The sequence below is a fragment of the Scardinius erythrophthalmus genome (assembly GCF_964197995.2).
Source record: "Scardinius erythrophthalmus genome assembly, chromosome: 1".
NCBI lineage: Eukaryota > Metazoa > Chordata > Actinopteri > Cypriniformes > Leuciscidae > Scardinius > Scardinius erythrophthalmus.
The window spans coordinates 7,363,271-7,377,843 of NC_138221.1; the positions used below are offsets into that span (position 1 = coordinate 7,363,271).

At 40.9% G+C, this 14,573-nt stretch overlaps 1 protein-coding gene across 1 annotated transcript in view; it reads left to right on the forward strand.

Moving 5' to 3' along the window:
* The window catches only part of LOC308700469 (uncharacterized protein), a 44,671-nt gene extending 30,301 nt beyond the window's left edge, over positions 1-14,370 (forward strand). Inside the window, exon 3 of the mRNA XM_081382103.1 lies at positions 11,634-14,370. Within this exon, the coding sequence (XP_081238229.1) occupies positions 11,634-13,549 (1,916 nt within the window). The 3' untranslated portion in view covers positions 13,550-14,370. The remainder of the gene's footprint in view (positions 1-11,633) is intronic.
* Positions 14,371-14,573: the final 203 nt, after the last annotated feature.

Consider the following 14,573-nt stretch of genomic DNA (forward strand, 5'->3'; position numbering starts at 1 on the left):
AGAGACGACAATGGGGGGACAGAAACAATCTTCCATGCAGACTTCGCTGCATTAATCAGAAACTAAATGATCTAGAAATGAACGTGGATCCCAGAAACTGTGTGAATGATTGTTATGTTTTGTGTCCTATTATGTATACACCATGGTATGTATTTTATTATACAACCAACGGTCATTGTAACTTTACCTGTATCATGTCTCCTATCAAATTATTCTTCATTTGATGACTCACGCTTTGATGTACATCACCTTCTCTTAGAATGCAGTGTGGATTTGTTATATCTATCTGAGTATTAATGAACAGAAAAAGAGGGCTTGAGACAGCGTTGTAAATCTTTCCCACAAAGGAAACTCCCGCCAGAAATTCCCTCTTTCTGATTGGTTCAAGGCGTGCCTTTTGGTTAAGCTTTAAAAGGCCCTTCGGTTAGCCCTGCCTCTCTCTCTCTCAGCGCTTCTCAGCCGACAACAACGCAGTTTCTGCTATTACTGGGGAAAGGGAACCCCCCCCCCCCCCCCCCACTGGGGCCCAGCTCCCTGGGCCCAAACAGGCCTGAGCAATGCCTGCCATGCTTTCATACTCCCAAAAGGGAGTCAGACATTTCTTCAATCTCTTCAATTTCTTCGGAGAACAACGGCAACTTTACCATCACTGACACAACGATCCACTCCTGGTCTTCTCGGCACTTGGGGGCGCCGCGCCGTCCAGCGTGCCCTCAGCAGGCTTCGACTCACAACAGCCATGTGCTCGAAGCCACCATGCTCTTCTTCAAGGCCACAGACTCAACAAATTCAATCTTCAACCACTTCAAGAATTAACCACGATTGCAACTGCCATGCAAGTATTCTTTGATGAGATTGCTATGAAATAAGCTGACGGTTCTTCTTTTCATACTGAGATCTTATTCCATAGTTCTATTTCCTGCTTCCGGTTCCATAACACTCAGCACTTTACCTATGCATGTATGTATGTATGTATGAATGTATGTATACGTATGTTTGTTTGTTTAGTTTAGTTATGTTTGTGATTTAGTTAATAAAACTTGTGCACAATTATGCATTTGGTTTCTGATCCTCTGTTTGAATTCAAAGTCCCTTTTTCGATTTGGATCTTGTTACATGCTCTAATGACTGTACATAAGGAATAATTATTTTATATTTTTATATATTTAAAGATACATTTTCCTTAGAATAAATGAATAATCAAAGAGTTCGTTGGAACTGATTAGTGGTTTGTAATATTAATTTGGCTTACCTAAAAGTTAATCTAATTAACTGACCCAACTATTAATAATTAATCATAATTGGTAATTATGGATTATTATTAATATTTCCCCTTTGAGCTAATATCATTACACCTACTATCTAGACTCTAACCTTTTTCTAGCAATTCTAACTCAGGAATGTGTGGAATGTCAGTAGTGGTATGTTTTTCATCCCATTGCTGTTGAGCTTCTCGCACTTTCTTATTGTCTTTGGTATCTCCAGTCATCGGTTACGAATAATTCCCTCAATGAGCTGATGAACTTGTGCTTCTGTCCACATCTTCCCTTGAGAGGTTTCATCATGGTTTTGCACACTGACTTGCACACTGACATGGTTTTGCCCAACAATCTTTTATTGAGTGGCCATGCTTTCCACATTTGGTGCAGAAAATCATCCTCTTCTCTGTGTTTATGTTGTATTGAACTTAGAGCCTGGCTTCTCAACCACTTAGAATACCTGGGCCTAAGGATCAAGCTCTCCAAAAGCACACTATCTCCCAGCCGGAACATGTCCTTCCCGGGTATAGAAATAGACTCGGTACACATGAGAGCGCACCTTACCGAAGTGCGCAAGCTTTCTATACGGTGCCTGGCGACATCTTTCAGGGCGGGCACCCGTGTTCCCCTCAAGAGATTCCAGAAGATGCTGGGTCTCATGGCTTCGGCCTCACCAGTACTCCAACTAGGACTGCTGCGAATGCGTCCTATTCAGTGCTGGCTAAAACCACGGGTCCAAGCTCACGCGTGGCGCTCTGGTCACTTACAAATCAGAGCGAGTCACTACTGCATTAGAGCCCTGACCCCCTGGAAAGCGACCAACTGGTATCGGTCTGACGTGAGATTGGGTGTGATTTCGAGGAGAAAAGCAGTCTCGACAGATGCCTCCAGCTCAGCCTGGGGGGCCCTCTAGGAGGGCAGGCCCGTCTCAGAAGACAACCCTCACTGCCAAATATTTTTTACAAATAACAGGGATGCGCCCACCCATGACTTGCCAAGCTGCCCTCTGTACGCATTCCCTCCTGTCACGATGTTACCACAGGTCATCGAAAGGATCAGGGAGTGCAGATGTGCAGTGCTGTTAATAGCCCCCCCCCCCCACCCTCTAGAGAACCCAGTTATGGTACCCAGAGCTGATATAGCTGCTGAAAACAGCCCCATGGCTGATTCCTCAGAGGAAAGACCTCACACAGGCCAATGGGAAAATTTCGCACCCACGTCCCGACTTATGGGCCCTCCATGCATGGCCCCTCAACAGCTACCCGGGTATCTCCCGGATAGGGTGCTGCAAAAAATTTCGGAAGCTAGAGCGCCCTCAACAACGGCGCCTTTACGCTCAGAAATAGGCAGTGTTTTCTAGCTGGTGTGCTACACTAAACGTAGCCCATCGTTCATTTTAAGTACCGAGTGTGCTCGCATTTTTACAAGAGCTCCTGGATCACTCAGTCGCACCCCCTCCACACTCAAAGTCTATGTGGCAGCCAGAACAGCGTTTCACGCACCGGTAGCCGACAAACCACTGGGAAGGAACAACCTCATTGTCCGTTTTCTCAAGGGCACTAGGAGGTTAAACCCTTTGTTCCCCACGTCTGTGCCTATCTGGGACCTCTCTAAAGTCCTGGAGGCCATGAAGGTTCCCCATTCGAGCCGCTTTGGTCTGTGGACCTGAATTTTGGGTTTTGCAGTCCACATTTGTGAAGTTTTATAACTTGGAGGTACCAGGCCAAGGTTCTCTCAGTGTAAGTGTTAATCACCCCCCCCCCCCCCCCCCAAAAGTCTTAGGGCTCATACATACCTGGCTCTGGCCTTCACCTGGTTACTATGTATCCCTTATGACCATGAACTACTGTTCCTAATTATCCAGTATATGAAGCCCATCTAGAACGGACTTATATTAGGATCATGCTTCCCTTGTGGTTCATTCATATGCCTTGGGTTACGGTAGGGCGAAGTTAGCACGCACAGTGTTTTGAAGGGGGTTCCCATAGGGCGAGCCTCTCGAAAGGGAACTACTTGATTACTAACATAATCTTAGTTCCTTGAGCTGAGGGAACGAGTATTGCGTAACCCGCCGTGCTACTGTGCTAGGATCAGGAGATTGCTTCATTCGTTTAAAACCTGGAGCACCTAGGTGAGGCACGGCAATATATAGCCTCTGACCACGCCCATCTGGCGGCCTCTGACACGCCAGGCGTCCTGATTGGTTCTGGCGTCATAGCCTCGCCATAGGTTCGTGAAGTTGCCGCAGCACAGCCAATGACCGCTCTCACACTCAGTTGTGCTCGCTGTGAAGCTGCACTGCATTTGAAAAAGTTTGCTTCAATATTCTGGAGAAAGAGGTTTTCCTATAGCATAAGCTAGCCTTACGCAATACTCGTTCCCTCATCTCAGGGAACTGAGGTTACGTTAGTAACCAAGTAGTTATGGGTAGAGTTACAACATTAGCCTAAATCCATGGTGAATGTTGCTGATTTGTGGACTGAAAGCCTTCTATAAGTGTTTCTCTTGTTTCCCTGTTAGCGCTGTTTGATCTGATATCTATGGGTTAGGGTTAGTTTAATTGGAATGTTTCTCACTGGAACTCGCAGCGATGATGATATTAATTCTGAAGCGAATTCAATGGATTTCTTCACTGGATCTCCAGAGTCTGGATCTCCTTCAAACAGTGTTGTGTGATCGAGATCGGCCCGCGACTGGCAAGTTTGGGGCACTGCGCTGTCTATGATTGGTCCAAAAAAATAAACGGTATAATAAACGGAAGCATAAATGTAGCGCATTTTCATTTCATTTCACTTTTTTTTTTTTTTTTTTTTTTGCATTCGCTGCTCAGCAATGCACAGGCAAAAAAATGGCGGTGGGTGATACAGGTGTTAGAGCCCTGCACGGGCCTCAAATCTAGGCCCGAGCCCGGCCCTGGCCCGAGACGCTCAGGCCCTAGCCCGACCCGTGTCCGACAGCTCATCTGAATTATCAGCCCGAGTCCGACCCGAGCCCGTTTTTTTTTTCTTTTTTTCTTTTTTTTTTCTTCTTCACAGCGGCAGACTGCCATTAAAATATGTCCGTTTTGTTAGTTATGTTTCTTTTCTTTTCATTTCTTTATTAAGCTAATTTAGACAAATGTTGGGAGCATTTAAAAAAAAAAAAATGACGGCCAAGCAAGCCGAGCCAACAGCGAGTAAAACATGTTTGATCAATTTAGCCTCTCAAATCAACGCTAATACTTTACTTAGCTACAATAAAATCCATAGATGTAAAACACTTCAAGCATATCACACAGACAGTTAGTTTAATGTTTATTTATTAAACCACAGTGAGTAATTTTTTTTTTAAATACTGAGGCAGGCTCAGGCTGCTCGCAACAGCGCTCGCAAACGAAATGAGCAATAGTCAATCTAAACAAATAAAATAAAATAAATCAAAAACAAACTTGCAGGTTATCTTACCTCAAAAATGCACCACAGAACATGGCCATTCTTTTTTCCAGTATAGTTTCCAACAGTTAAACGAAAATAGTCCAATCGAACGAAAAACATCAGACGTCTCCAACAGTTAAACGAAAATAAAGTCCAATCAAACGAAAAGTTAGAATAGTCTCTTACAGAGCATCGTGGAGAAAAAGAATAGCATCCACAGTGGAAGATTTTAACCCAGTCCTCTCTTCTATCACTCGCGATTTTTCTCTTAATATTCTCCATTATTTGCACATGAGGTGAATCGTTGGTTCCGCTGACGGGAAACCACTTGTGTGTGCGCGTGCGTGCGTGCGACTGTCATGTCAATCATATGTCAGTGTAAATAATTATAAGATTATGAAAGTTATGAGGTTATTAAATGTCTTTCTATGTTTGTTTTTCTATCGTCGACGTCAACTTCTCATATTTTTTTTTTACTAATGTCTAAAAATATAAAAAGAAGGATAGCTCAAAAAAGGCCCGAGGCCCGGCCCGCATGTAAACTATGACGTGAAAATTGGCCAGAAGCCCGGCCCTAGGGGCGTAAAAAAGTCGGGGCCCGTCGGGCTCGGGCTGAAATGCAGGGCTCTAACAGGTGTGCTTGTAGTTCTTCTGTTGTATGCTTTATTATTAAGCCTTTGTGGAAATCCAACTGATAGCATTGGAGTTAATCTGAACAGGAAAAATATTTCCTCCCAATGCCAAGGAGTTGAAATCCATATCAGTATAAGTTTAAAAACAATGGGCACAGGCTACAAACATTTCGGCTTTGGAAGGGGTGTAATTCATACTTGCGTTTGGGCAAAGTCTCCGCGCACTGGGCAAAAGCGTAAAACCTGTGCCGTGAGCAGACGCCAAAATAACAACGGTTTGATTATCTCGGTCTATTTATTGCTATCTGGCGATATACACCAATGCCCTGGTCCAGAGACTGCTTGTAGAGGAAATCTGCCAACAAAGGCACAAACAGAGGAAGCGATCAGTCACCTGCAACTTGCTCCTGTTGAGAGCGTGGACCTGGTGAACGGGCTGTCATTAGGTCTGCTGGATGTTGTGTCATCCAATGTGGTTAGCGATGCGGCTAGCGGACACTGGCAGCGAGAGATGCCTGGTGCGAACGCGGCGGTGGACTCGGGAGCCGGCGGATGCCGGGTGCCGAGGCGGTCGAGTGTGCGGCTGCAGTGTGCTGCTGGGGCTGCAATGCCAAACGCTAGTAGACACAAGGCGCTGGAGGGGACGAGGACGGGACGGCTGCGGTCGGCGGAGTCTCTGGCAACTGGCACCTGTGGTGTCGGCTACAAGATCGAGGCCGAAGGCCACTACCGTGAGAAGTAAAAACTTGGTCTTCACTGAGGAACAAATATCCGTTTTTGCATCGAAGGGTTTGCATTGTTTTCGTTTAAACATTCGCAGCTTACTGCCAAAGATCACAGAGGTACGTGAGCTGGCCAGGAAAATCAAGGCAAGTGTTTTATGTTTTTCAGAAACATGGTTAGATTCTTATATTACTGACTCTGAAGTTGAAATTGAAAACTTTGTTATCGTTCGCAAAGATCGGAATAGACGGGGGTGGGGTTGGCATATTTGTGAGGTCTGATTTTGATTTCAATCTAAGACAGGACCTGGACAATGTTAACCTTGAAGCTGTGTGGATTGATATTTTGCTTCCAAAAAGCAAACCAATTTTGTGTGGTGTTGTCTATAGACCTCCAAATCAAAATGACTTCATCCAAACCTTGGAATGCGTTAGTGCAGGCTGTCATGATTTTTTAAACCAGGAAGTCATTTTAATGGCAGATAATAATATTGATGTTTTGAATACAGAAGGGCCACTATACAATGGCTTTTGTGACTTTCTGAAAATGCATGGTCTAACCCAATTAATTAGTGTTCCAATCAGAATAACTGAGCATAGCCAAACTGCCATTGACCACATTATTGTATCTGACGCAAGCAAAATTCTACAGAGTGGTGTCATTGTGTATGGAATTAGTGACCATTTTTTAACCTACTGTATCAGGAAAGTTAAGAGGGCTCAGATTAAATGTCACAAATCTGTGAAAAGCAGAAGTTTAAAAGGGTATAATGTTAAAAATTTTCAGGGCATACTAGTGCTGGGCGGTTTACCGGTTCAAACCGAATACCGGTGTTTATTTATGTTACGATATGAATTTTTAATAAACCGCAATACCGGTGTATGTCGCTTTAATCGGAACGCGGCGTTGCGCGACACTGTCTCGCACCTCATTTACAACACAGAACACACGTCTGCGACAAGGTTTTATTCCGTCCTCCACACGCGTGCGTCAAAATAGACTAGGCGCCTATATTTAGCGAAGCGGCGCGGAGAGCTGCTTTTGGGAAGCTTCGATCTGAAACACAAGCATTGACTAGAATGGGCGCGATCAGCTCCGGTAGCCGTGTCGCAGCCGTGTGGGGGAGTGTTTTTTTTTTTCTCGCGGCGCGCGTGTTTTTATACTGTATGAAAATATCTGAAGTGAACTGACGGTCTTTAGAAAAGTTTCTTTGTTATTACGATTGAATCTTTCTTTATCTTTCCTGATAAAGCAGCGTTGCTGCTTTGAGTACAGCCGTTACCGGGGAAACCATTATTTCTGCCGCTCCTAAAGCGCGTCCTGCTGGCACCTCTTTGTAAATAGCTTTGCAAACCTGTATTATTAATATTAGTGTGGATTTTTTCATTCACTCATGACAATAAAATAGGGCATTATAAGTTAATCTACTGCAGTATTTCCTCTCTCACTCAGTAGAAAATGTGGTTAACACCCATCATGCTTGAAAAAAAAAAAAAAACGTCATTTACCGTGAAACCGGTTTAATTTAGAAAAAAACCGTGATGTGGATTTTTGGTCAAACCGCCCAGCACTAGGGCATACTTAATAATATCAACTGGATGGAAATTACCAACATATGTGATGTTGATACAGCATGGGATTGCTTTCAATCTATTTTCTTGGAAATACTTGACAAGATAGCCCCATTAAAAGAGACCAGGATTAAACAAAGATCACAGCCTTGGATAAATAATGATATCTTGGACACTATTTACTTGAGGGATAAAATTTTAAGTGAGTTTAAAAGAACCAAGCTGCCTGTTCTTTTTAAAGAATATAAAGTAATCAGAAATAAGGTTCAGCGAATGGTGGATGAGGCGAAAAAGGATTTTTTTATGTCTAAAATTGAGGAGCATAAAAAGGATCCCAAGAAATTGTGGGAAACTCTTAGGCCTTTGGGGACGAAAGAGAACCCTAAGCAAAAACAAGGTAAAATAGGCTTAGATATTAATGGGTCCATATTGTATGATAGAAAAGTGGTGGCAGATACTTTTAATAGTTTCTTCACAACAATTGCAAGAAATCTGGTGCAGAAGCTTTCATCTGCATCAGGTGTTTTTAGTGATCCACAGAGGGTGCATAAGTTTTATGAAGAAAAGGGAGTTCAGCCAAACACTTTTTATTTTAAGCAAGTAACAGAGGAGCTGGTACTAAAAAAACTTAAAGGCCTAAATCCTTCCAAGGCTACCGGTTTTGATAACATCTCTGCCAGGTTTCTTAAGGATGCTGCTGAAATAATCACTCCTGTCATAACTTATCTTATTAATTTATCTATTGAAAAAAAAAAACATTTCCCCAGTAAATTTAAGGTGGCAAGAGTTGATACCTCTATTTAAAAAAGGGCTCAAATCTGATCCTGGAAATTTTCGTCCTGTATCTATCTTGTGTTCAATATCAAAAATTGTGGAAAGGATTATTTATGAGCAAATAGACAGTTATTTAGCAGAACATAACCTTTAATTTGACTTCCAATCAGGTTTTAGAAAAGCCCATTCCACTAATACCTGTCTGCTTTATCTTACAGACTTTATTAGAAAAGAGGTAGAGAAGGGGAATTATTGTGGCATGGTGTTAATTGACCTTCAAAAGGCCTTCGATACGGTTCAGTATGATGTCCTTTTGAACACACTAAAAGCCCTAGGATTTTCTCCAGCATCTCTTCAGTGGGTGAGGTCATACCTGTTGGACAGAGAACAGGTGGTAGATGTGGAAGGGACCTTGTCCTCACCACTTAAATTAACTTGTGGAGTTCCCCAGGGGAGTATTTTGGGTCCTCTCTTTTTTTTTATTATATGTTAATGATATGTCGTCAGCTATAGACTGTAATTTGTTTTTATTTGCAGATGACTCTGCTATTCTAGTCTCTCATAAAGACGAATCAGAGGTGGAAAGGCTGCTTAGTTCAGAACTCCTTAACCTCAGTGTTTGGCTAACAGACAACAAGCTGTCTCTCCACATTGGCAAAACAGAGTCAATTGTTTTAGGGTCCAGAGATAAACTGAAAAAGGCTATGGGGTTTAGGGTAGTTGTAGGTAATGTTGAAATTACAGCCAAGGAAGCAGTTACTTACTTGGGCTGTATACTAGATAACAAATGATCAGGCGAAATTATGGCCTGAAAAATTATTTCAAAGGTAAGCCAAAGGACTAAGTTCCTAGCAAGAATATCCAGCCTCTTAGATAGTAAAACCTTAAAAATCCTGGCTGATGCGCTTGTTCAATGTCATCTGGACTATGCCTGTACATCTTGGTACACAGGCATTACTAAAGGTCTTAAAGACAAGCTACAGATCTGTCAAAATAAACTAATCAGAGTGATTCTTAAATTAAATCCTAGAACTCATCTTCTTTCTCACCATTTTTCCAGTCTTGGGTGGCTTAGAGTGGAGGAGAGGGTTTCTCAACTTAAACTGTGTTTAGTTTATAAAATAAGAAATAATCTGGCACCCAAGTATTTATGTGATTACTTTTAAAAAATTAGTGATATGCACAATTACTGTACCAGGGGGAGTTCCACAGATTATAGGCCCTGCCGCTTTAAGAGCTGTGTGGGAAAGTATTCTTTCCTATACTCTGCAGCTGTCTTGTGGAATAGTTTACCTTTAAATCTCAAACTGTTGAGCTCTTCATATTATAATTTTAAATCTTCAGTAAAAAAAATGGTTATTAAACTTATAAAGAAAAAAGAAAGGAAAAAGAAATAGAAATCCTTGAAGTAGTAGGAATACTGTTTTGTCTGTTTGTGTATCTGTTTGTCTATTTGGGAATTTAGTCATTGTTTTTTTGTTTTATTGTGTTTTTATTAGCTTTATTTTATTAGTATTTTTTATGCTTCCTTTCTTTATTGTCTTCAATGTTGTTAGTCCATGTATTGTTATACATTTTCCATAAAAAATGCGACCAATTGTTCACAATCTGGAGCCCTGCTGGGTTTGTTTTTTGTTTTTTCAACAAATGGTCAGTAGAGGAAGGTTTGAGAATTGTATATTGATTGTCAACATCAGATCAAGCTAAATACTATTGTAACTTTTATTTTACATAATCAGTAAACACCAAGTTACTAATAAAGTTGTATTTGTCAAATATCATATGTTGTTCATATTCTTCTTGGAGTAACTTTGGTAACAGGGTTGATGAATACAGTCAGTGCTACAGTTTGTGTAAAAACTGAGACAAAGGATTGAGATTATTTTCTTGTCTTCCTATCATGCAGAAGAAAGCGCCCAGATGATGTCACTTCCTGTGTGTCACAGTTTTAAGAAATGCTCTGGTGTCCCACTTGCACCAGTCAGTGCAAGGAAAAGTCTAGTGTGAACGTCCATTGATAATTAACGGTTTTAGTCAAATAAATATCAATCTCAAAGTTGGTGTCAAAATACACTCACCTAAAGGATTATTAGGAACACCATACTAATACTGTGTTTGACCCCCTTTCGCCTTCAGAACTGCCTTAATTCTACGTGGCATTGATTCAACAAGGTGCTGAAAGCATTCTTTAGAAATTTGGCCCATATTGATAGGATAGCACAGTGGTAACAAGGCATGATGGATCCATGTTCTCATTCTGTTTACACCAAATTCTGACTCTTACCATCTGAATGTCTCAACAGAAATCGAGACTCATCAGACCAAGCAACATTTTTCCAGTCTTCAACTGTCCAATTTTGGTGAGCTCGTGCAAATTGTAGCCTCCTTTTCCTATTTGTAGTGGAGATGAGTGGTACCCGGTGGGGTTTTCTGCTGTTGTAGCCCATCCGCCTCAAGGTTGTGCGTGTTGTGGACAAATGCTTTGCTGCATACCTCGGTTGTAACGAGTGGTTATTTCAGTCAAAGTTGCTCTTCTATCAGCTTGAATCAGTCGGCCCATTCTCCTCTGACCTCAAGCATCAACAAGGCATTGTCACCCACAGGACTGCCGCATACTGGATGTTTTTCCCTTTTCACACCATTCTTTGTAACCCCTAGAAATGGTTGTGCGTGAAAATCCCAGTAACTGAGCAGATTGTGAAATACTCAGACCAGCCCGTCTGGCACCAACAACCATGCCACGCTCAAAATTGCTTAAATCACCTTTCTTTCCCATTCTGACATTCAGTTTGGAGTTCAGGAGATTGTCTTGACCAGGACCACACCCCTAAATGCATTGAAGCAACTGCCATGTGATTGGTTGATTAGATAATTGCATTAATGAGAAATTGAACAGGTGTTCCTAATAATTCTTTTGGTGACTGTATGGCAGTATTGTATTTTTTAATGCTAATATCATGTTAGATAATTGTCATTACCAAATATATGTAATAGTTATTGCTAAAGAAACATGGGATTTGTGCCTATAATGTTTTAAAAATAATAATTGGAAGATAAATTTTCCTAATTTTTGGAAAGTTTCAAGGACATATGATCAATTTATAAAAAGACATCAAATTATCATAATATTTTATAACGGTTGTCTACTTTCTACTATTACACCAGGGCTCACTTGAATGTCCTTTCACTTTATATTTCTCTCTTTTAATTATTTTGATGTACTGAATGTAATGAAATTAATAATTTTCTCTTTGATTCCAGACATGATGGAAGTGAAGGAGGAGAGTGAAGAACTGAGTGAAGTGGAAGAGGAGAGTGAAGAACTGAGTGAAGTGGAGGAGGAGAGTGAAGAACTGAGTGTAGTGAAGGAGGAGAGTGAAGAACTGAGTGAAGTGGAGGAGGAGAATGAAGAACTGAGTGTAGTGAAGGAGGAGAGTGAAGAACTGAGTGAAGTGGAGGAGGAACATCATGTCAAACCTGGAGGAAAACCATTGAGTCGCTCAAAGAAACGAGCCAAGAAATCTTTCACCTGCACTCAGTGTGGAAAGAGCTTCACAAGCAAACAGAGTCTTGATGTTCACATGAGAGTTCACACTGGAGAGAAGCCGTTCTCATGTGATCAATGTGGGAAGAGTTTCACAAACAAACATAATCTTGATGTGCATAGGAGAGTTCACACTGGAGAGAAGCCGTTCACATGTGATCAATGCGGCAGAGCATTTATTTGTGCATCAGCCCTGAAGATACACCACCTGACAGTTCATACGAAAGAGAAGCCACATTCATGTTCTGTGTGTGGAAAGAGTTTTTCACTGCTGAAATCTTTACATAGACATGAGAAAATTCACACTGGTGTGAGAGAGTACATGTGCTTTGAGTGTGAGAAGACTTTTATTACAGCGAGCAATTTAAAACAGCACGAGAGAATTCACACTGGAGAAAAACCTTACAAGTGTTCACACTGTGACAAGAGATTCAGTGACTCATCATATCTGAAAACACATGAGATGAACCACACTGGAGAAAAACCTTACAAGTGTTCACACTGTGACAAGAGATTCAGTGACTCATCATATCTGAAAACACATGAGATGAACCACACTGGAGAGAAGCCGCACACGTGTGATCAATGTGGGAAGTGTTTCACTAACAAAAAGCAACTTAATGTTCACATGAGGATCCACACGGGAGAGAAGCCATTCATGTGTGATCAGTGTGAAAAGAGATTCTCATGCAAAGGTAATCTTAAGAAACACATGATGATCCACACCGGAGAGAAGCCGTTCACATGTGATCAGTGTGGCAAAACATTTCTTAGGTCATCAGAGCTGAAGTCACACCTGACAGTTCATATGAAGGAGAAGCCGCATTCATGTTCTGTGTGTGGAAAGAGTTTTTCACTGCTGCAATATTTACATACACATGAGAAAATTCACACTGGTGTGAGAGAGTACATGTGCTTTGAGTGTGAGAAGACTTTCACTACAGCAAACTGTTTAAAACAGCACCAGAGAATTCACACTGGAGAAAAACCTTACAATTGTTCACACTGTGACAAGAGATTCAATCGATCATCATCTCTGAAAACACATGAGATGATCCACACTAGAGAAAAACCTTACAAGTGTTCACTCTGTGACAAGAGATTCAGTCACTCATTATCTCTGAAAACACATGAGATGATCCACACTGGAGAAAAACCTTACAAGTGTTCACACTGTGACAAGAGATTCAATCGATCATCATCGCTGAAAACACATGAGATGATCCACACTGGAGAAAAACCTTACAAGTGTTCACACTGTGACAAGAGATTCAATCGATCATCATCTCTGAAAACACATGAGAGGATCCACACTGGAGAAAAACCTTACAAGTGTTCACACTGTGACAAGAGATTCAATCTGTCAGCACATCTGAAAAAACATGAGTGGATTCACACTGGAGAAAAACCTTACAAGTGTTCACACTGTGACAAGAGATTCAGTCAGTCAGCAAATCTGAGATCACATGAGAGGATCCACAGCAGAGAGGAGCCGCACACGTGTGATCAATGTGGAAAGAGTTTTGCTTTTAAAACTCACCTGAATCTACACATGAAGATCCATGCAGTGAAGAAACCACATCACCTCAGTCTTGAGATCACAAAAAGTAGTTTATTTCCATGTGCTGAGTAACAAAGTCTCTTCTGTGTAAGTTAAGACACACATCACCCTATAGGCAAATCTCTCCTCTCCACCTATAGCCGGTGTGTGGTGAGCACTGGACACTTTGTTGATTGTTTGATATCTATTAACCCTCTGGGGTCTGACATGCTCTGACATTTGTGCTTATTTCTGTTACTTGTGACATTTTCATGGCTAAAGTCTAATTACACTGTATTCAGTACAAACTAGAATAATATATCAGCAGCATGCATGTAAAAGTTTGTAGTTTTGAGATAATGACATTAATGCGTGGTTTGTGAAAAAAAAAATGTAACTGAAATAAGGTCATGAAACCCATACTGATTATTTCTTCATAAGACTTTTGAAAATTGTATCACGTAGCCTAGAATATTTGGTCCAAAACTATGGGAAAATCATCCTGACTGCTCATTCAGATAAGACAATATATTGATTTAAAATTTATAAGACGTGTTTTGTGTGAGAAAGCTTTATGCAAGTAGGTGTAAACACATCCTGAATATTGATGGCTTTTCACACCTGAGAAAAACAAAAACTATTAGAAGCTATCAGGCCCTGCCATTCTGAGCAACCTTTCACAAAGAATGAGGAGATTTAAAAAATAATGTTTGTTTGATATTTTGGATTTATTTACAACACAACATAATCAAAACTAGGGGTGGGCGATATGGCAAAAATATCATATCACGATTTTTTTCAGGAAAATCACGATTAACGATTTTATCACGATTCTTTTTATGTTGGTTTTACTATTTTGTGACTGAGCATTACAGCCAAACTAATGTCCATATTTTAAAAACAAAGCCTTAGGTAAAAAAAGAAAAAAATGGCAGACAGGGGCAAAGATAAAAATATTTGTCATTATTTTCTTTGTTATTATATATTAAAGGAGAACTCCGGTCAATTTTAACATTGAGCTCATTTATTTGTACATTTGGAGTGCTGTCAATACAGAGAACAACGACAAAAATCGGTGTTGCCTACACCGAGTTATTCTATTTTTAAAATTTGCACC